This window comes from Prionailurus viverrinus, chromosome D4 (genome assembly GCF_022837055.1).
Source record: "Prionailurus viverrinus isolate Anna chromosome D4, UM_Priviv_1.0, whole genome shotgun sequence".
In the NCBI taxonomy this organism is placed as follows: domain Eukaryota; kingdom Metazoa; phylum Chordata; class Mammalia; order Carnivora; family Felidae; genus Prionailurus; species Prionailurus viverrinus.
Window position 1 is genome coordinate 17,863,238 of NC_062573.1, and position 23,527 is coordinate 17,886,764.

The window sequence follows — 23,527 nt, forward strand, 5'->3', positions numbered from 1 at the left end:
ATACAACACCCAGTGCTCATCCCAACAAGTGCCCTCCTCAATGCCCATCACTCTCCCCGCCCATCAACTCTCAGTTTGTTCTCTGTATTTAAGAGTCTCATATGGTTTAACTCCCTCTCAGTTTGTAACTATTTTATTTTCCTTCCCGTCCTCCATGGTCTTCTATTAAGCTTCTCAAATTCCACATATGAGTGAAAACATACGATATCTGTCTTTCTCTGACTGATTTCACTTAGCATAATACCCTCCAGTTCCATCCATGTTGTTGCAAATGGCAAGATTTCGCTCTTTTTCATTGCCGAATAGTATTCCATTGTGTATATAAACCACATCTTCTTTATCTATTCGTCAGTTGATGGACATTTGGGCTTTTCCCATAATTTGGCTATTGCTAATAGCACTGCTATAAAATTGGGGTACATGCGCCCCTATGTATCAGCACTCCTATATCCTTTGGGTAAATTCCTAGTTGTGCTATTGCTGGGTCATAGGGTAATTCTATTTTTAATTTTCTGAAAGACCTCCACACTGTTTTCCTGAGCAGCTGCACCAGCTTGCATTCCCACCAACAGTGCAAGAGGGTTCCCGTTTCTCCACATCCTCACCAACATCTGTTGTTCCCTGAATTGTTAATTTTAGCCACTCTGACAGTTGCCTCCTTTTGAAGGGGTTAGGTTATGCAAGGGCACCAGTCGTCTCCACTGTCGACACATTTCAAAATTTTGGAGAATAAGCCGTGAATTCGGCCCGAAAGCTGGGCTCTGGTTTCAGCTCTGGCTCTAAGTATCTTAGTTTACCTATCTAGATAGTGGGGATCCTGCTGTTTTAACTTCCTTCTGATATGATCCCAAGAAATAATGGGCATAGTAAGTGCTTCATATAAAACAAAAAGTGCTGGAACAAGATGATGGGGGAGGGCAGGAATTCTGGCAAGGTGTGTCCAAGGTACACTCTCCGGGGAGCACTTCTAAAATTTGGATGTGCACTGAGCTCTCTGGGGATCTTGGTAAAACGCACATCCTGACTCATGATTCTGCGGTGAGGCTTGGGATTGGTGATGCTAGCGAGCTTTCTGGGATGCCCATGCTGCACACCCGCGGACCGCACAGAAGCAAGGGTCTAGAAGGGCCAAATCTGTGTGTGTGGCGGGGGTTGGGGATTCGTGGAGGGAGGAAGGGGAGACGGGGAGACTGGCATAAAGGGCGGAGGAAGACAAGCTGCTAGGAGAGGGTCCGAGCCGGGAGGAGATGCTAGGAGGCAGGACCAAGGCTTCGCGCCCGCTGGAGGATGCGCAGAGCGAGGAGCGGGGCGCGAGGAGGCTGGCGGGGAGGCGGCCGCGCTGCTGCGCGGGATGCGGGCGGGGGCGGGCGCGTGCTGGCGGCGGCAGCGGCTGCGCAGTCCCGGCCCGGCGCCCGCGGCGCCCCCGCTGCGGCCGGAGCGGCCTGGCTTCGGGAGCCGTGCGCAGCGATGGCACAGCCGCCCCGGCAGCGCCCGGGGGCCTGGGTGCCGCTGGTCTTGCTGCTGCTGGCCGGGCCCGCCACCTGCGCTGCCAGCCCCGCGGACGACGGCGCGGGCCCTGGGGGCCGGGGACCCCGGGGCCGAGCGCGGGGGGACGCCGGTGCAGACGAGGCGGTGCCGCGCCACGACTCCTCCTACGGCACCTTCGCCGGGGAGTTCTACGACCTGCGCTACCTGTCCGAGGAGGGTGAGGGGCTGCGGCTGGGAGACGCGGGGTGGGGGTGGGGGACCGAGGGGGCGGCGGGAACGGGACCGGAGGGGCGATTTGGTAAGGATGCGAGTGGAGGCAGCTCTGGGACCGCGGGGACCGGGGTGGGGAGTGCACTACTCAGACCCCCGCCGGCCTGCAGGAGGCACACGAAGAGCCGTCAGCCCCTTCCACCCGCCTCCTGCTTTACAGGCCAGGAGAGGGAGGTGGTCAGCAGAGGTCTGCGAGGCGAGGCTGCGGACCGGTGGGGCTGAGCCTAGGCTCCCCAGTTCTCAGCGGGTGGCCTCCACTTTCTCTGCCCGAGGTTGGGGTAACGGGTGGTAGGGGAGGAGGCCGCCATCTGGCCTGGGGTGTGTGAGAGCAGGGAAGCTGGTGGGGAGCAGAAATCACAGTTTAAAGTGATGCCTTATTTTCTCCCTATTTGTATTGACCTAAATTTGCGGTGACTAGGGCCCCAACCTACCGGCGTTCTGTTCCTGCTCACTGCCCTGCCATCAGAGCTGGGGCATAGCTCCTTCCCCACTTTCGTCCCAGTTCTTTTCTGTTACCACACACGTTAGGGTCCCCTAGTGTGAGCCACCATTGTTGGGGGCTGCTGGGCCCAGAGACTAGGGGGTTTGTCAGCCAGAGACCTCCCTGTGGTGTTGCTTCAGTGAACACAAAAGCCAAGCTGATTCTGTGCAGAAGAAATAGAAACTGGCCTCTTAACTGCTGCAATTTAGAAAGCAGTGATTTTCCTTTTCTTTTCCTAAGAGGGATATGCAAGAATAAAATTGGGGTTGAAATGTCCCTGCAACTGATATGATACTGGGTATGTTTGCTATGTAGGATTCGGTTCAGCTGCGTACAACAAGCACTCACTAATAGCTTCAATAAGATAGAAGTTTCTCTGTCATGTGAAGAAATCTAGAAGTAGGTGGTCTGGGCTGGTATCGGAAGCTCTGTGCTCATCAGAGACACTGGATCCTGGTCTTCTGTTTCTTCACGATTCTTAGCATGTAACTTCATGGTCCCAAATGGCTGCTTGATCTCCAGCCATTACATTCACTTTCTAGGCAGTGGGAAGAAGTGGGAAGAAGGTCACTGATTACCTTCATTGGCCACAGTTTAGTCATGTGGTCACATGCAAATTCAAAGGAGGCTGGGAAAGGTGGCCTTTTAGCTGAGAAGTAAGATACCCAGTTAAAAAAGTGGAATTATTGTATCAAAATGGAAAGAATGGATTTGGGGAGATAGTTGGGTAGAGGTTAGGTGCTAAAACAGAGACACCTACATATAGTGGCTTAAGTAAGATACTTTGTTTTTTTCCTCACATGAGTCTGACTGGTCTGGGCAGGTGGGACAGCTCTGTTCCATAAGGACATTCAGCAACCTACGCCCCTTCCATCTTGTTCCACCTTCCAGCAAAGCTTTGTCCTCATGGGTGTGGTAGAAGTTGGGTTTCTTACATGTCCTCGTTCAAGCTTGAGGAAAGGAGAAAGAGAAGAGGTTCGGGGCAAGCAGTTACCTTTCAGGCTGCTTGCACAGATGACTGCTGCTCACGTTCCTTCGGCAAGAACGTAATTACATGACCTAGCTGCAAGAGAGGCTGGGAAATGTAGTCTTCTACCTGGGCAGCCATATGGCCGAGGGCGGCGGGGGGGGGGGGGGGGGGGGGCGGGGAAGGAGAGAGAGGGGCAGTGGGAGGATGGCAAGCGGAAGCAGCATCTATCACTCTGGAAAAGAATAAACATTTCAAAGCCCATCTGTTTCTGAAAGCATCTAATACATATTTATTCTGTTGGTAGTCAGCCCAGCACACTGCCAGGTGACTCAGACATGGCACACGAGAGCTCATATTCTCACTGGGCACAAATGGAGGAGAGCAGGGGCAGACGCTGTATGTCAGTTTGTATATACAGAGGGAATGAAACTGTAGAGTCCAGACGGTTTATGAACATGGACATCAGGCAGCTAAGGCCACAAGGAAGATTTTCTAGAGTTGAGCTAGGAAGCACGAAAGACTTTGGTGAGACAGAAAAGGAAGGGCTTTTAGGTGAGGTGACCCCGCAGGGGCAGCAGGGCATGCGATGTGTGTAGACATCCCTACTTTGTCTGCTTCCCTTTGTCACCCATTCTGCATATACAGCCTGAAGCTTGGCTCTAACCCCCAGAAATCCATGATGGTTCCAACCTGCTCATTAGATGAAGCTTCAACTCCTTTATCTGGAGTTTTCTGTTTGGCCCAGTTTCATTTTACAGCCATCTCTTACTCCTCCCCTTTGCTCACCCTGGGCTTTCACTGTCTTCTTCTCTCTCCAGTAGTCTCGCGCATCTTCGGATGCAGTCCTACAGCCATCTGGCGGGTGCTAGTGGGGACATTTGTAGGCTGAGCCTCTCAGGGGCAGCACCTCCAGAAATCTCTGGGCCTCGGTTTTAGCCCTATGGGTCCTGAATACAGGCTTTCTCAAGATCCCTCGAAATAACCAGTGACATTGCCTTTGGGGACTGCCTGAGAGGGAGAAGCAGAAGCAGGAAATATTCCAGGTGGATGTTGATGGATTCAGGAAATGAGAGGTGAATTTTCCTGGGATGAATTCAGTGGAGAAGGAAGTGGGGGGGTGGGGGGTTGCTGATTGATTTTGAAGGAAGTGACAAGTGAAGAGCTAGAAATAGTGCCTTTAAACTACTCTTCCTATCAGTACAAATCTAGTGATAGGGCTTCTTGTTTCCTCTCTGCAGGGTACTCTCTTCTCTGGTTCAAAGTAGCCAACTGAGTTTTCAATGAAAACATGACCTGGTAGTGTGAAATCAGAAAAAGGCAATTAGAATAATAGGGATGGAGGAGTCACTGAAACCTTGTCTAGAAACCATTTCTCCAGTGTCCAGATAGTCCAAGACCCCCAAAGCCAGAGGCTGAAAACTGGCTGATTTGGGATCTTTAATTGCCTCCTAACTGTTCATTTTTTTAAATTTTAATTTGTTTTGGTTTTATTATGCTAGTTCTCAGAATTCGTAGGGATTCCCATGGTCTTAGCCTATACAACTAATCCTTACATTCCTAACTCCTCCACTGCCACCTCTTTCAGGGAGCCTTCCATGATTTTCTCCTTCTCCCACCCTCTGCCACCGAGTGAGGCTATTCTCTCGTATCATACAATCTAACCCTACCATTGACCCTTTTTATTCTCTGTGATCAGGAGTTTCGATAGGGCCTTGGTGCTTGAATTCTACCACTCATACCCTTTCCTCTTGAGGTTCTTAAGGCAGAATCTATATGTGCAGAACAACAGAATGTAAAACAGATCACCTCATGATTATGGACAAAAATCCTATTCTGAGGGTTCTCTGAAAAAACTTAGTTGGGTGTTGTTAGCTTAGCGTTAAGTCCCAAGTAAAGCCTCCTGCTCTCGTCTCGTTGCCAGAAAGATCTGCAGGTCCTGAAGTCTTACTGCCAGCCATATGAATAGTGGTAGCTGGCTTGCCCTTGGGGCCATTCCCTGCCTTGGAAGGAAAAGAGGAAACATATGCATGGTTGCTTATCTTTAAGGCATAGTGATGTGACCACTTGTAAAATGTGGCCCAATCAATGAGTTTCTGACCATTGAATTCTGACCACAGTTTTTCCTACTTGGTAAGAGCTAGTAAGACAGTAGAGAGGACAGAGATCGGGGAAAAGGGCACAAATTCCTTCATCTGCCTATATTCTTCCTACCTGTACCATGTATTGTGTGTGGATCCTTTGCTCATCACCCTACCAATCTGGATGTTCTTTAAAGGTAAATAATCTACATCTGATCTAACTATATATCCTCCATTAATGTAGTCTGGTAATAACACTAATTGGAGCTAACTTTTAATAAGTGCTTACTGTGTGCCAGGTATTGCCTTAAGTCCCTTGTCCATATTAACTTAAAAAAAATTTTTTAACGTTTATTTATTTTTGAGAGAAAGAGACAGAGCGTGAGGGGGAGAGGGACAGAGAGAGGGACAGAGAGAGGTAGACACAGAATCGGAAACAGGCTCCAGGCTCTGAGCTGTCAGCACAGAGCCCGATGCAGGGCTTGAACTCATGAACCGTGAGATCATGACCTGAGCTGAAGTCGGGCGCTGAACCGACTGAGCCACCCAGGTGCCCCTCCATGTTAACTTTAAATCTTAACAGCAACCCTCTGAGTTAGACGCTACTATTAGCCCCACTTCAGAGTTAAGGAAAGTGACCCACAGAAAATATAAGTATGTTAGTTAACTCACACAGCTAGAAAGTAGCAGAGAACTTTGTAGGTTTCTTGATTGACTTTATGGATAAGGTGGTGCAGGGTGTCCACAGCCTGTTGGTGAAGCAGAGGGTCCCTGTTGACCTGCACTATGAAATAGAGTGGGACAGGCTGAATGAGGTATTTTTGTGGGCAAACCTGAGGAAAGGGGCTCGGGATCGATGGAATAGTTGGGAACTGAAGGTTCCTGCATGGTGGAGTGCCATGATGAAGGCTTTGCTAAATGGGTGTTCTCATGTGTGTGGAGCTTTACATATTTTACATTATATAAAGTCCCTTGACGCTTGTACTTCATTATGACTCTGATAAGCAGAAATGATGATTCAGGCAGTTCAGAAAGAGAAAGAGGCTGGTGCAGTAGTTCTCAGACTTGAACAGACAGCTTCTGGTTAAAACTTCAAGGAATCAAGTACTAAATTAATACCTGAGGCTGTGAGCCAAGCAGTCAATTAGAAGCAATAAATAGCAAACCAGAAGCCATTAACCACCCAGTGGAGTATGGCAAAACAGGCTCAAGGGATTGCAGAAAAGAAACAGACAGTGTCTGTGAATTAGACAAGAATGGAAACCACAAATATTCATCAATTGATACATATCTGGGTTATTTCCCATTTTTGGCTATTATGAATCATGCTGCCATGAACATCTGTGTACAGGTTTTTGTGTGAATATATGTTTTCTCTCTCTTGATATGAATATTTACATAGAAAATCAGAAAGAACAAACATCTATAAATCAAGAGAATGCAATGAGGTCACCATAAACAAGATCAGCCTATGTAAACCAAAGGCTCTCTTCTTAGCAACAATAAGCTAGAAAGTGTCAAAGAAAACAAGATATTATTTAAAATAGCAACAAAAATCTGTATAATGTCAAATTTTGCCTAACAAAGAATGCCCTGGTCCTGTGTAGAGAAAACTTTTGACCTATTAAGATATATAAAGGATAGGAATAAATGGGAAATATACCATGATCTTGTAAGGAGTAACTTGGTATTATAAAGATGTCAGTTCTCCCCCTATTCACCTATCCATTTAATGTGATTCCAGACAAGAGCCCAGCAGTATTTGGGGAGAGAAATTGACAAATTATGATCTATCCTTTACATGGAAGAATCAAGTTCTGTGAATTGCTGAGATATGTTACAAAGCCTAGTAATTCATATAGTGTGGTCCTGGCTCAGGAACAGTCAGATAATCTAAAAACAAAGCAGAAAGTCCAGAAATAGACCTATGTTCATATGAGAACCAGTAAATTATTAAAGGTGTCATCATAAGTTGCTAGGGGAAAGATGAATTATTTAATAAATGGTGTTGAGAAAAATTGATTCAATGTAGGGAGAAAAATAAAACTGTTTTCTTACCTCACATCGTATAAAAAAAATAAATTCCAAATGGGTCAGGTCTAAATGTGAAAGGCAGTACCACAAAGTCAATAAATAATCATGTGGAGAAATAAATCTCTTCCTATCCTTAGAATGGAGGCTAATGTCTTAGACAAGACTCTAAGAGCACAAATCAAAAGAAGAAAAATTACTTCCTGAACTACATCAAATTTAAAGATTTTGGCCCAAGGAAGACTGTCAGAGAAAAAAAGTAAGATTGGTGACAGACGAGAAGGAAAGAAATGCATGTGAAAACAGCAAACTGATAATCTGGAATACACACAAAGTCCACAAGAAAGACTGAAAACCAAGGTTAAAAAAAAAAAGGCAAAGATATTTTCACATATACACATCATAGTGGAGGAAACCCAAGTAGCTGATACAGATATGAGGAAACATTTAACCCCATTAGTACTTAGGAAAATACAGATTAAAATCCTGAGAATGTTGGATGGCATCAGGTACAGGCAAAGGTGTGAGGAAACAGGGACCTTGTGTATTATGGATGGGATTGTAAACTGGTGCTCCCAGTCCGAATACTCATCTCATTGAGCTTTGTGGAATTACAGGTGGGACCCAATCATTGCTCTCCATGGTTTATTAAAACAAAACAAAAACCTCTTGCGTATGTCTACAAGAAACACACGTAAGAAAGTTTGTCTCCTTCATTATTTGACAAAGCAAACACTGAAGGCAATTTCAGTGTCTAAACTTCGGAGGTTATTTCAGAAAATGCCATTATATGTACATCATGGAATGCTACTCAGTCAGGAGTGATAACAGGTCTCACATTGACATATAGGGATGGACTTCCAAAGGGAAATAATAAACAGAATGAGATTTAACACACAGTGTCATTTATGTGGGTTAAAAGCTTATACAAGCTATCTATTTTTCCAGAGCACACATATGTAAAAATAAACATGTGGACAGTGGTTAGTAGGTTGGGTGGGCCCTTGAAAGTCTGCTCTGCTTGGGGGCTTCCAGACCTTGTGCATGGCCATGGAATGGTCAGTGCAGTGCAGCTGTGGACAGCATGGCAGGACAGCGCTGTTGGCATAGTGAAAAATTGGCCCTGGAACCTCAACTTTAGATCCAGGTTCAGCTGAAGGCACTTTAGAGATTAATTTATAATGTAATCATGCAAGACTTTCAGGATGGTGTCGTTGGGAATATGAAAGAATTTTTGCAACAAGGCAGGACCTTACCCTGGGCAGGCATGCCCATCCCCTATGAAGAGATGAGAAGCTTACCCCCCCAACGCCATGTTGGCGGGTACCCATTATTACTAATGTGTGCTTTCAATTTATCAAGTAAAATAATGCTTTTTAAAGATATGTATGTCAGAGTTCTCATTTTGTGAAAACCTCCAGCCTTTGCTGAAGGATATACATGAAATACACTACACCAAGTGTCTAAGATGGGGAGGAAAATGGTGTTAGGAATGGATTAGGGAAAATATTAAGATGGGCTTTGCATAGACTGATAAGAATGTTCCATAAACAAAGAAATACCACCAGTTTAATTTGGTGTACTTATGTGCTTAAAATTCTACAATCAAAATGATTTTCCAGTAAAATTGTACAGTGCATGTAAAATGTCCTATTTAACAACACTATTATCTAACTAGTTATCAAGATGATAACAGCTAATAAGGTACAGTCTTTACAGATACATTGCGTTGGTATTCAAGGATTAATCCATTTAGTCTCTATCAGGATCCAATCAGAAAGAAAGACAGAAACCATATTTAAGCCTTTTTTTTTTTTTTTTTTAACAGGATGCCCAGCCTGGGAATTATCTAAGTAGGTATTGGGGGACTGGAGAAGCAAAAGGAGCACAGAGACAGTAACTGCAGGAAGCAGCCACCAGCCCTGGGCCTGGGGTGGTGGGAGGGGTGGGGGCAAAGAGAAAGGCTTGCGACTGTAAGAAGCTAGAAGCTCAGACAAGAGACCACCCCCAGAAATGCAGCCCAGCCTCTGAGAATGGGGCTTTCTGCACAACTGCTGATGGTTCCTTTGAAGGCATGATGGGGCTGGTTGTGGAAATCTAGAAAGAAGCTGGAAAAGGTGAAACCATCTGTCACCACAATGACGAAGTAGAATCACTGAGGACTTGTGTAGTGGACAACAAGTCAACTGGAAGGAATGGTCTTCTTTCTTCCTCCTACCTCCCAGCCTCCCTCCAGTGTTTCCTTTTGACAGAGTCTAGCCAGCTGGCAAAGGAGAAATGTGGTTTGCAGAGTACTCAGCCCATCATAGAGTTGGCTATAGAAGGCTGGGTTGTAGCTCAGAGACCAAAGCTTAAATACTGGCACACAGTCCAAACTTATTTTATGCCAAATAGATTATTTAAATTCAAGGAAAAAATTGTAATATTGCTGTGCTTAATATTGCTCTGCCAACCCCAACTAATCTAGTGAAATTAATTTCTGGTGCAGATAACCCAGCGTGAGTACACAGTTTAAATGGGGTGCTCCATAACAAGACTGCTCTCACATTAGATCAGCTGGCTACCCACAAACCCCCTCAGGTTCTGTAACTCACTGGAATGTTTCACAGAGTTCAGGAAAGTGCTATACTTACACTGAAGGGTACAGTTCAGGAACAGCTGGTGAAGACACACAGGGTGAAGTCTGGGAGTCTCCCAAATGCAGTTTCTGTGCCCTCTTATGAAATCAGGCCTTGTCACTCTCCTGAATATTAGTTTGTTCACCCACCAGGAAGTGGCACTGAGTTTCAGTGTCCAGGGTTTCTACTGGGGTCTTACTACATAGGCATGATTTATTTAGTCACTGGCTACATAATTGAACACAGTCTCCAACCTCCCACCCCTCCCTGGGGATGGGGCTGTCTTACAGCCCCAAACCTCGAATCGCCTGATTAGTCCCTCTGGTAACCAACCCCAATCTTGTGATCCCAAGGGGCTCATGAATAGCAAAGACAGTCCTGCTAGGGAATCCCAAAGATTTAGAGCCCTCTCTTCCCAGGGACCAGGGACAAAAACCAAATTATTATACAACATCTTACAAAACAAGAGAAAAATGTGCCCAAATGCATTTGACAAAAGAAGTCCTCATTTCAAGTTTTAGAAGCATATAAGATGATAGGAAATTAGTGCTAGAAAAGCCCTGAGAAGCCATTTTGCCAACAGTAATAAAGTAGTTTGGTACATTTATAAGTGAGTTTTGTTTCAAAACTTGCTCTTATTTAGAACTAAGAAACCCATTCTTCTAGAGATGATCTTACCCAATAGTATTGGTTCTGTGTATTTTACAAAACTTAATAATAATCCAATAGTAATAATAATTGGCATTTATTGAGCTGGAAATAATGCCAGTGTATTATTCTAGATGCTAGGAAGTAGGAAAAAAACATGGAGAAACTGAGAAGCAGCATTATAAGAGATTGTCTTTTTCAGTTATAGAATTTTTATTTTTTATTAGTAACTTTTTTTGAGAGAGAAGGAGAGCATGTGTGCAAGCAGGGAAGGGGCAGAAAGAGAGGGAGAAAGAGAATCCTAAGCAGCTTCCATGCCCAGCACAGAGTTCTGTCTCACAAACGTGAGATCGTGACCTGAACCAAAATCAAGAGTCAGTTGCTTAACTGACTGAGCACCCAGGCGTCCCGGTTACCTATAGAATTTTTAAAATGTAAGTAGTCATTGTATTGTATTCTGAGAAAAAAATAACCTCAGCATTGTAGTGAGAAATAAGAAGAACATATATGCAGATGCTTAACATAGTTTGTAGCATTAAGTGGTTGCTCAATAAAATGTTAAGAGAAAAAAAAAACACCTCATCTAAGGCAGGTCTCAGTCTATAGTACCAAAATAGATTTAGGACTGAGCATAAAATAAGCATAAAAGTGGAAAAACTGATGCATTTGGCTCAATTGCTTAAAGATGGCAAAAAGCTAGGGCTGTATTTTAGCATGTGGTCAAGATCTAGGGTAGTAGAAATGAACTGTCCATGGTGTACAGATGTGTGCCAAGAAAGTGTGGCCTGGTGGCTTTTTAATTTTATTTTAATTTATTTTTTAATGTTTTTTTTTTTAATTTTTTTTTTTCAACGTTTATTTATTTTGGGGACAGAGAGAGACAGAGCATGAACAGGGGAGGGGCAGAGAGAGAGGGAGACACAGAATTGGAAACAGGCTCCAGGCTCTGAGCCATCACCCCAGAGCCCGATGCGGGGCTCAAACTCACGGACCGTGAGATCGTGACCTGGCTGAAGTCGGTCGCTTAACCGACTGCGCCACCCAGGCGCCCCTTTAATGTTTATTTTTGAGAGAGAGAGAGACAGTGTGAGCAGGCAAGGGGCAGAGAGAGAGGGAGACACAGAATCTGAAGCAGGATCCAGGCTCTGAGCTGTCAGCACAGAGCCTGACAGGGGGCTTGAACTCGCAAACCATGAGATCATGACCTGTGCCAAAGTTGTATGCTTAACTAACTGAGCCACCCAGGCGCCCTGGTGGCTTTTTAAATAAGGCATAACCTGATGGAACAAAGTAAACAAAGCCTCAAGTTTATATTTATTTACATTTCTTAATGTCTGTGGATGATTTTATTTATTCATTTGACAATCATGTGGTCACCATCCAATGCCAAGCACTATGCTGGACAGAGAACACAAGATGAATCACACATGGTTCCTGTGTGCCTGGAGTTAACAGCCGAGGAGAAAAATCTTGCTGTCACAGACTGGAAGCGTAATGTAGGGCTGCCCTTCAGTGTGTGGTTGAATGCATTATGATGTTAAGTTATCTTGCAAGAAAGATACTCACCTGTTAGAAACGGTGTTGTTTGAAGAATTTAGTGAGATATGAAAATGTCCTATATAGCTTAATGAGGAATGGAAGTTCAGAGAAAGGGGAAAATCCTACTATTGTGTATAGATATAAATGGAAAGGAAAACCTGTACCATCAAATATATATTTCATTGTTGATTTTTTTTTTCTCTTCGAGCACATGTGCTGCGTGAAAACTGATTTTCACACTCCCAGAGACTGTGGTGAGCCAGTGGTTATATGGAATTATGCCACCCCCTGACTCAGGTTCCTTGCCTGTAAAATGAGGGAAAGGCCACATATTCTCAGTTAACATGCAAGACTGTCTCAAAGATGTGTACTGTGCACCCTACCATCATGAAGAGGGTGATTAGGCTTAAACAAAGCCCTTTTCTGAGACCTGAAGCCTTTCTAGACACGTGTGATAGAAAATAGTCAATATCTTAAAAAGAAAAACGTCTCCTTGGGAAAGCTGTCACTGGATTTTCTAACCATTGTTTATTCTCACCGTCTAGGTTACCCTTTCCCTACTGCTCCTCCCGTGGATCCATTTGCCAAAATCAAAGTGGATGACTGTGGAAAAACTAAGGGATGCTTTAGGTTGGTAGATCTGCGAGTTGGATATCTTTAAGGCTAAGACACTGATTTACTTCTCAAGGTAGTATTTAAATTGCATACAGTTTATTCTAATCAGGGCCTGCACCCCCTCACAGCTTCAGCAGGGATGTGGCCTGTTTCTGGTGGGCACCCCAGTTTTCGGTCTTAGACGCCGTAAACTCTAGAATGCTACTTGGCACTGGAACGCTCTGACCTGGCTTTTCACTTATGACCATACTGCCATTGGCCCAGGTATTGACTCCTAACCAGTTGGCTATATGAAAAAGAATCGTGGCACAGGCTATGTCTTATTAGGCTGTGAGCGGGACAGACAATGATAGATATCTAAGACCTCCAGTTCCTTTTCAAGTAAAGACTCATGACTTAGGAATATCTGGGTGATACTAAAGAGTCATTAAACACTGATTATTATAGCTGGTTATCTTAGGTTTAGTGAGTCCCTCTGTGATTATTAGTAGTGTTCTATCAAGACATGATGGGAGCTGGCAAACACCAATACAGACAGTGAACCTCCCATCCAGACAGCTCCACATTGTTGGAAAAGCCTCCTCCTCTTTGAATTTGTTATTTCCTAGAATAAATTGTCCTTGAGTAAAGGTTGTGATGGCCACTGCACTGGAAGTTCTGAATTTTTTTTTTCTTTTCTTTTCTTCAGTGCTCAAGGAGAAAAAATTGAATAAAGGGGTTTTGAGTTTTCTTTGGATTACAAAGGTATTTCTAAGGAATTTTTAAGAATCCAAATAATACTATTATTGAGGAACATGGCCAGCAATATTAAGCCTAGTGATGGGTGACATTTTTGAGGAGGGAAGGAATTTCAGTACCTGCTGGCTTCAGGGTGACTTGTTTTCTGGCACATTCATTTCTCCTTTAGCTTTCCTTACCCTCGTTCAGCATTTTCAGCCCATTCCATGTTGTCTTGAAACTTAACATCTCTTCCCACCTATTCAGGGTACCTGCCAGCCTTGTGGCGTGTTCCCTGCCTCCTCAGTCAGCACTTGACAGCCTTGTGCCCTGTTTCTTCACATGCCTCCCACCTGAGCTTCTGTGGTCTCACCCGTTGCTAGTTTTCTGCTGTTGTGAAAATGGTGTAAAAATGATGTTCCTCAACTAGGGCTTTCAGATTCTTAAAGGGTCCACACGTCTTCTGTAAGAAAGTTTAAATTTGCATTTCCATTTCAATAGTGCTCCTTAAAAAGATTAATGTCTGCATAATCTGACTATCTGGGTAACCAGTTTATACTGCCCTATACTCTGGTGTCTAAATTTGTAATTGTGTTAGCATCAGGTAGCCTGACAGAGCGCAGATTTTATAAATATTGATGCATTTGTGCTCAGTGAATACCAGATGAGGTATCCATTTGGTGTATTGTACGTATAAGGGTTTTGCAGCAGTTCAAATAGATAAAAGTGGAGGAATGTGGAATTGTGTTTAGTGGAATTGTGTTTAGTGGTAGTGGTAAGAGCATGCTCAACCAAGAGACCCTGCACAGTATAGTCAAATGTACCCCTATGCAGGTAAGCAAAAGCCACCTTCAGTAACACTGCATTATCTATCGCATGGATGCTGGGAATTTGAATGTTCCTGGTTCTGTAGTTTAACTTATATTTCATTTGTAAATTTTTGTTAGTTTAGTTGTATGGGAATTTGTAAGTAAAGAAGAACTGATATACATTTAATTAACAAAGACAGTTTATTAACTCAGATTTTTTTTTCCTCTGGAAGGGATTCAGAAACAATTCAGTAATAACTAGTCTCTGAGAAGCTCTAATATAATGTCGAGAATACTGGCTGGGAGTGGAGGCCCTACTGACTCACTGTGGAAGCCCCTTCCCATCTCTGGTCCCTCAGGATGTATGTGGATTAAAAGGAGCAGTTAGATCCTCTCTGTGTTCTCTCCTGAGTGAAACTGGTTTTGAGATCCCTGGTAGCAAAGATCTAATTTATCCGATAATCTTGCTGAGGTGTGCCTGATACATTGATGACTTCTTAATGTATTTATGAATAAGTAGCTGAAGAAGTAGTGATATGTTTTGATATGTCCTATAGATATGGCAAACCGGGCTGTAATGCAGAGACTTGTGACTACTTCCTTAGCTACCGGATGATAGGGGCTGATGTGGAATTTGAACTGAGCGCTGACACAGATGGTTGGGTAGCAGTTGGATTCTCTTCAGACAAGAAAATGGTAAGACGCGAATCATGATAAAAGGTGATTTTTTTTTTTTCCTTCAGTTTGCTGTGCTACTTTAGATTTTAGAGAATGGGCATGGTTTTGTTTCTCTAGGTTCCCATGCCACTGTTAAATGTGAGAAGTGAATTTCTAGCATTTGATTTCCTTTTTCAAAGCAAAGCAAATAAATCGATCAAAGCATAATAATGACTGTATTAGTTATGGCTCTCTGATTGAAAGTTAAAAAAAATTTCAAGCTGGCTCAAACAAAAGAAAGGGTTGGTTATGAGAATACAGGGTATCTTGTGGTACCCGCATTTATTAGTTGTTACGGCAATAATATTGCAAGAAGCGTCTCCAAAACTACACCGCTTATAAGCATTATTTCTCGTTCACATGTGTGTGATTTGGCTAGGGCTCAGCTGGGCTTGGCTCCTGTCCATGGGTTGGATTCAGGTTTTCTCTAATCATTCTGGAACCAGCAGCTACCAAGTCATGTTGTTTTCTTGGCAGAGGCAGAAAGGCATGATCCATCCAAACTTATTTCCAACCTCTGCTTACATCACATCTGCTCACATTTCAATGCCCAGAGTAAGTCACACTGTGAAGCCCAGAATGAAGGGACAGGGGAGTTCACTTCTCTTACCAAGAGGCCCCTTGAAAGTGTGGGTATGTAATACTAGTACTGGGGATTGAATAATTGAGTCTAACAATTCATTCCTCCATAGTACACATGGGCAAGAACACATCTGGACCTGAGAAAGACCAGAAGCCAGGACCAGGCAGGGCATCAGGATCCCAGGCAGCTGTCTGTCTCTTACCTGTGCTTCTCTCTGTGCCTCTGCTGTGTTTTTCCCCTCCTTCCTCTGTAGCACTATCATTTGCCATTTCACTGTGCCAGGGTGCTTTCCAACAGCCAGACTTTCTTGGGCCTCTGTACCTCTGCACATGCTGCTGTTCTATCAATAGGAGCCACCTTATTCTCTTCACCTGACCTGTTGTGAGGCTCCTGCAATGAGAAAAGGCCAGCTCAGACAGGGTTAGAGCAGTGGGAGTAGTGAGAAGTGCTCAGATTTGGGGTGGGTGTGTGTGTGTGTGTGTGTGTGTGTGTGTGTGTGTGTGTGTGTGTGTTTTAATGTTTATTTAAGAGAGGGAGAGAACGGGGGAGGGACAGAACGAGAGAAAGAGAGAATCCTAAGCAGGCTGCATGGTCAACGCAGAGCCCAACATGGGGCTCCATCCCACAACCCTGGGATCACGACCTGAGCCAAAATTAAGAGTCGGACGCTCAACCAACTGAGCCACCCAGGTGCCGCTAAAGATTTTGTTTTTAAGTAATTTCTACATCCTATATGGGGCTCAAACTCACAACACTGAGATCAATAGTCTCATGCTCTACCAACTGAGCCACCCATTTTTTGGACCTGTTTTTTTTTTTTTATTTTTTATTTTTTATTTTTTTTTTTTCAACGTTTATTTATTTTTGGGACAGAGAGAGACAGAGTATGAACGGGGGAGGGGCAGAGAGAGAGGGAGACACAGAATCGGAAACAGGCTCCAGGCTCTGAGCCATCAGCCCAGAGCCCGATGCGGGGCTCGAACTCCCGGACCGCGAGATCGTGACCTGGCTGAAGTCGGACGCTTAACCGACTGCGCCACCCAGGCGCCCCTGGACCTGTTTTTTAAAACTTTAAATGTACAGACAATCTGTAAGGATAGTGCAACACATTTGCTTCACCCAGATTTACCAAATAACTTTTTTATTGTGGTGAAATGTACATAACATAAAGTCTGCCATTTTTAGCCATTGTAAAATGTACACTTCAGTGGCATCAATTATATTCACAGTATACAACCATCACCACTGTCTACTTCCAAAACTTTTTTCTTTTTTTTTTTTTTTTTAACAAATGATGTCACTTTTCCACACGTGCTTTATCTCACTGCCCTGCTGTTGCTGCTGGTACTTGCTGTTATTTTTATTATTTTCTGGAAACTTTGGAGATTAAATCTATTTATTAAATTCAGGAAGTTAAACACTAATATGATAGTATTATCAAATATACAGCCCATTTTCCAGTGTTGTCCATTGTCGCAATACTATCCTTTATAGAAAGTTTTATTTTATGACAGAAATCTGTCTACGAACACTATTAGTTGTCATGCGTTTCTTTATTTTGCAATCAATTCGTAGCCTTTTTTTTCTCTTTTTTGGTCTTTCATGACATCGGTCCTTGTGAAGATTATAAGTATTTTTGTAATAGTTTTTGTAATCATTTTTTGTAGAAGTCTCAGTTTGGGTTTGTTTGATTGTTTCCTCATGATTAGGTTACTTTTGTGTTGTCAGCAGGAATACTAAATAGCTGGAGATGTATTCTTTGAACATCACATAAGGAGGCATTTGATGTCAGTTATTGTAATGCTAACTTCACTCACTTGGTTAAAGCTTTTTTAATTAAAAAAAAATAGGTTTCTTTGGGCGGGATTTCAAATTACAGAGGTAATGAAATGGATATATCTGAGTGAAATTTCCTTCTAGCAGAAAAGTTTGTGAAAGACACACCTTTGACTTCTTCCCCCATTGTTTTTCATGTTAGGGTGGTGATGACGTCATGGCCTGTGTCCATGATGACAATGGCAGGGTCCGCATACAGCACTTCTATAATGTAGGCCAGTGGGCAAAAGAGATTCAGAGAAACCCTGCCAGAGATGAAGAAGGAGTCTTTGAAAACAATCGGGTCACCTGCAGATTTAAACGCCCTGTGAACGTTCCCAGAGATGAAACAATTGTCGATCTGCATTTGAGTTGGTATTATCTGTTTGCTTGGGGTCCAGCCATTCAGGGTAAGCTCACACTTCGGCATCCTGTTTAAACACCAGACACTGCTTTGCTTGTGTTCATTATTTTTTGGGCAAGAGAGTGATAAGCCCTTTGGATGATACAACAGAAAAAGGAGATATGATCCTGCCTTCAGGAAGTTGTAATGGACTTAAATACACAGACATACAAATGGACAACTAATACACATACGTGGCTAGCACAGTACAAGGTAATTTATGATGAGCTGTGTGCTTAATGGAACAGATCATATATCTGCTATATGTGGGGGTATGTGCTGTATTAAATTCTCACAACATTCTCATTTACTCCTCACCACATCCTTGAAAGGTATAGATATCATCATCCTCATTTTGGAGAGATTAAGGAACTTGCTCAAGGCTATACAACTAATTAATGGAGGAACTAAAATTCAGTCCTAGGTCTGTCTGACTCCAAAGTCAGTGAGTACTCTTAGCTCCTATGTTCTAAATGTAAAAAATACTGAACAGGAAAGGACATCTTGAGACTTTTCTAGAGATTGACACCAAGCGTCTCATTAGTGTTCACTTTATGACTGTTCTGGTGGTCACAAACCCACCAAATTATCCTGTAATTTAGCCCATTGCTCCTCAGATTTTAATATGTACAGGAATTGCCTGGCTCTGTCATTAAAATGCAGTTTCAGTAGGTCTGGAGTGGGACCCAAGATTCTGTGTTTCTAACAAACTTCTCAGTGGATGCTGGTCCATTGATGACCTCACTCTGGGTGGCAAGGCTCTTCAACAGATCCCCCACAAAGACCCAAGGATATCATGAGACCTTTTGGAGGCTGCCAAAATCACGTTGCATGGTGTCTTCAGCCTTCCTCCTGGCTGATCAAGCCTAACGGCCTAAAAACGAAAGTGAGTTAGTTGTTCATGGTGCTTGTAGGAGAACTTATTCTGGCTCCTAGCAATTAATTGCATCTTTCTGTACTGTGTGCTTGTCAACTCTCTGTTGCCTAATCTTCTTCTTCGAGTTGTTTCCATTGATTAGTCTGGAGAGTTTATACCTTTTTTTTTGCCTGTTTCTAATTGGGAAATCATTTGGATGCCTGCAGATTTGTGACACCTTCCTCGTTTGCTTATTTCCCATGATAGCAACAATGGGTCTGCAGTTATATCCTTGAGAACTTTCAGTACTCACGGAAATAAATTATATCTTAGCCTGGAGAAATGAACTCATTTAAAATGATAGCATTTGAAAACTAAAACTTTAGATTTGAGTGTGGGTTCTCCCTCTTGGTAGCTGTACCCAGCCTTTATCTAAATTCTGAACTCCAATTTCTTTGTATCTAAAATGGGGATGATGATAATACCAACCTCATAGGATCATTGTAAGCATTAAGTGAAAACAAGTATTTGAAACTCCTTTACAAGTTGGAAAGTGCTGTTCTTTGGAAAGTCATCATCTGGCGTAAATGGAATAATAGCCTAACATTCTAAGCCCTCCTCAAGTCTGATCCCACGTTGTGTGATTAGCCCTCTCAGGACAATTGTTCTTGTCTCTGTCCTCAAACAGAACAGACATATTCCTACCCCATATATGGGCTTGTGCTTTTCCTGTTTCTGGAGCACCTTCTGTGGATTAAATTACTCTCTATTGGTCATATCTTATACACTCTCTTAAAGTCTCTCAGAGGGGGTACACTTTAAGCTAAGGCTTGAAGGGGATATAGGATTAGGTTTCCCTCAAGGGAAGCCTGATCTGGAGGTGCATGGTTAAACCTTGGAGCCCATCATATGTGACCAAGGAGGGAGGTAGGTTAGGTGGGAGAGGTGATGGAATCTGCTGAAAGAAAAATTTCCCAGGGTGCCTGGGTGGCTCTGTCAGTTAAGTGTCCAATTCCAGCTCAGGTCGTGATCTTATGGTGAGTGGGTTTGAGCCCCACATCGGGCTTTGTGCTGACAGCGAGGAGCCAGCTTTGGGTTCTCTGTCTACCTCTCTCCCTGTCCCCTCCCCCACCCACACTCTCTCAAAAATAAACATTAAAAATTTTTTTTTATTAAGAAAAAATGAAAAATCTCCATGCCAATCTGAGGAGTTTGAATTTGTGTTGACAGGAGCCAGCACGGACCCTGGAGCAGGCAATTAATGTGTCAAATTTGTTGGGCTTCCCTGCCAGATGGGACTTTAAAAAACACTCACTCTGGGGTGCCTGGGTGGCTCAGTCGGTTAAGCCTCCGACTTCAGCTCAGGTCATGATCTCGCGGTCTGTGAGTTTGAGCCCCGCATCAGGCTTTGAGCCCCGCGTCGGGCTCTGTGCTGACCGCTCAGAGCCTGGAGCCTGTTTCGGATTCTGTGTCTCCCTCTCTCTCTGACCCTCCCCCATTCATGCTCTGTCTCTCTCTGTCTCAAAAATAAATAAACATTTAAAAAAATAAAAAATAAAAAACACTCTGAGCCCTATTTCTTTTTTTTTTAATTTTTTTTTAGTGTTTTTATTTATTTTTGAGACAGAGAGAGACAGAGCATGAATGGGGGAGGGGCAGAGAGAGAGGGAGGCACAGAATCGGAAGCAGGCTCCAGGATCTGAGCCATCAGCCCACAGCCCGACGCGGGGCTCAAACGGACGGACCGTGAGATCGTGACCTGAGCTGAAGTTGGACACTTAACCGACTGAGCCACCCAGGCGCCCCTCTGAGCCCTATTTCTAAGGAGACCTTTGTATTGAACTCACATGCCTGTAGTCTCCTTAACCCGAGGTCCATGCGACTTATTCAGGAGGTCAGGCACTTTGAATCAATTTCAGCTTATTCAGCATCCCATACACACAGCCTTCCTCTCTTTACATGTCTCACCAGATTAAAAAAAAAAAAAGTCTCCAGTCCAAACACTTGTTTGGTATCTGAATCCTCCTACTTTCTCTGCTCTTCCACCTCACTCTGCCTGTCAGACATACAGATGCACACATAGCACACCGCACACTCTCTGGTCTGGCCCGGGCAGGCCACCACTTCCTGTACCACAGACAATGAAAGAGACTTCCATCTGTAAGCAAGTATGACATGATCAGGAGTTGTTGATGATCCATTATATAAAAGATCTGTTTGAGGGAACAAATAGTAGCTCTTGCTGCTTAAAATCAAAATACGGCTTTTCATTTGGTATTAGTAAGATAAAACTCATCAGACACCTTGTAAGTAGGCATTCATACAGTGCTAAGAAGCAACAAAGTGGGATGCAATAGATCAATAGTATTGTTCTGGTAGGGGGGTGTGGATTCATGAAAGCCAGCCTTTTGGGGTAAATTTAGCTACTTTTTATGTTCTTTCTATTTCTGTGTATGTACAAACATTATGGAGAATTCTGATGATAATTCTAATACCTGATTCCAGATCTTTATAATCCCTGCTTATGTATTCAATGCGAAAGACTTGTCTAGTTTTTCTGTTGTTTGCATACATCATTTTAAATCTGTGCGCTTTTTTTGACTACCCCCTTCCTTTTGCTTTCTTTCCTAAAGGCTCTATCACCCGACATGATATAGACTCACCACCGACTTCAGAGCGTGTTGTCAGTATTTACAAGTATGAAGACATTTTTATGCCATCGGCTGCCTATCAAACCTTCTCTTCTCCATTTTGTTTGCTTCTCATTGTTGCCCTGACCTTCTACCTGTTGATGGGAACTCCTTAACCACAGCTGCAAAGCCAACATATTAAATGGATTAGAAAGTCTTTAGTATAATATATTTCTAAAGAGTATGCAGTATAATTTTAGTTTTTATTATTTAAAAAAAGACTTCTATGATTTCAGCTTTTTGGAGGAAAGAGCAAGCTTCTTTTCTAATCAAAGAAGATTGTTTAATATTGATCCCATACTTTTGGAAAGTAGTTACTTAAAATTTTTCTAAGCACTTTCAAATGTGTTTTCTTATTTCAGCTTTCATACCATCTCTGAGTTGGCTTGATGAAACTTATTAGTGCCAGCGTATTGAATGAGATTTGAAGTTGAAGAAAGCTGCCTTTTTGGTGACACCCATGCCATGTGGCCTTGGCTACTTGGTCAGATAACACATAACAAGGTAGAGAAAGAGCTAGGCACAGGGTCTCTAAACAACCTTTACTCTTCCGACTACAGCTCAATAGAGTTACCTGAAGCATTACTAAAGAGAACTTCACTGGATGGTCCTGGTTCACGACCAGCCTTTTGGGCAGAAGAAGTTTCAAATTTCCATAAATGTGTTTGGATATTTATACAGCTGATGGGGAGAAAGGGAAAGGTTACAATGATAAGAAAATGGTTCGTATTTACTTGCAATTTCTTCTCAATCAGTGAGTAGTTACAAGAAAATATTTTTATTGCTGTTTGGAAAGGTTAGAAAAGGAACTGTGAGTGTACCTGAAGATGTACAACTATATTAATGATAAAAAAAATATGGGCATTCTTAGTGATTAGAATTTGGACTCTTCTATCACTGTATTTTATAAATTAAGGTATTCATCCGTGGTTACAGCTAATTGTATTGTCAAGAGTTGACATCCACTGGATGTATGATTAAATATGTATTATAATAGGCAAAGCATCTTAATAAAAATGTAAGGCATTTTGAAAATAAATCAACATTTTTGAAGATTGTGGAGATTTGGAGTAGAAACTTTTTAAGATGACATTTTTCTTTAGAAAATGGGAAATGACCCCTAAAGTGAATTCATCTGGAGTTATCCATTCAAAGTATTCAGACTTGTAAATTGGACCAGCAGTCAGCGTAATTTATAATAATCCTAGACTTAATGCATTCTGTTTTTTCAGAGGAACCCAAATGTTCCTTTGTTCCAAATGTCTCTGCTAACAGCCCATTCAGAGGAAAAGAGTCTATGGATATAGTTAATTGCTGACGGATTTGCATTGTAGAATTTTGGAGTCCTCTGGTTTGCATCCCCACCCCTTGTTGCCTTAGAGCTGGCTCCAACTTTGTGGATTTTGTGATTAAACAAGACTGGAGACTGTGATTTCTAATGCCATCCTTGGAATTCACATCAGGGTGAAAGTCCACCTGGGGAGAGAGCTTTCGAATTCTGGAACTGTACAAAAATAAGGAAAACATCGAGATTCTGTGACATGGTTTACCAGGTGCATCCGAGGAATGTAAGAGAAATAATCCTCTTGCAGATGTAGAGAGATTAAATGACATTTACTGAGCGAAAGAGTTGGGTGTAGGCTTCAAACTCAGGTCATCTCGTTCAAGTCTGTGGCTCCACCTCACTGTGATTGCCTCGGACAGAACTAAGCCCTCTGCTTGCTTCCAGCTGAGGATGGCCTGTGCACACCTTTTAAGTTGTAGCTGTTGTTTAGTAGTAAGGATACGGAGTAGGCAGGCACCCACCTTGTATATAAGAAGGCAAATATTTTTATACTTCATGCTCATGTATATAGTATTTCGGCTATAAATAGATTGAGACTAAAGAGAGACAGGCTAGCCTCTGTAGCAGGCAGGGAATGAATAAATTAACGGATTTTGCTTCTGCTTACATTTCAAGTCAAGCTAATTTTTCCATAAATTATTTTACTTTGATGACCAGTTTTGCATATTTGTGCTTAGAACGTTCTCTGACTTCTTACTGCCACCAGGGTACAATGCAAACCATTTTTTTCTTTTCTTTTTTTTTTTTTTTTTTTTGCAAACCATTTTGATTACCTCCCAAATCATCTTTTGCTCTCACTCACCTCTCATGGTGTTGCCTGTGCCCAGACATCTTACACTTCTGTGCTTGCTGAA

General features: G+C 42.9%; 1 protein-coding gene across 1 annotated transcript; it reads left to right on the forward strand.

The window, feature by feature from the left end:
* The first annotated feature begins 1,452 nt into the window (after positions 1-1,452).
* On the forward strand, positions 1,453-21,444 carry FRRS1L (ferric chelate reductase 1 like). Its single transcript, XM_047831090.1, has 5 exons — positions 1,453-1,705; positions 12,669-12,753; positions 14,822-14,960; positions 17,543-17,789; positions 21,272-21,444. Exons 1-5 carry the CDS (start codon positions 1,468-1,470, stop codon positions 21,442-21,444), a joined length of 882 nt encoding a protein of 293 aa, XP_047687046.1. The 5' UTR covers positions 1,453-1,467.
* Positions 21,445-23,527: the final 2,083 nt, after the last annotated feature.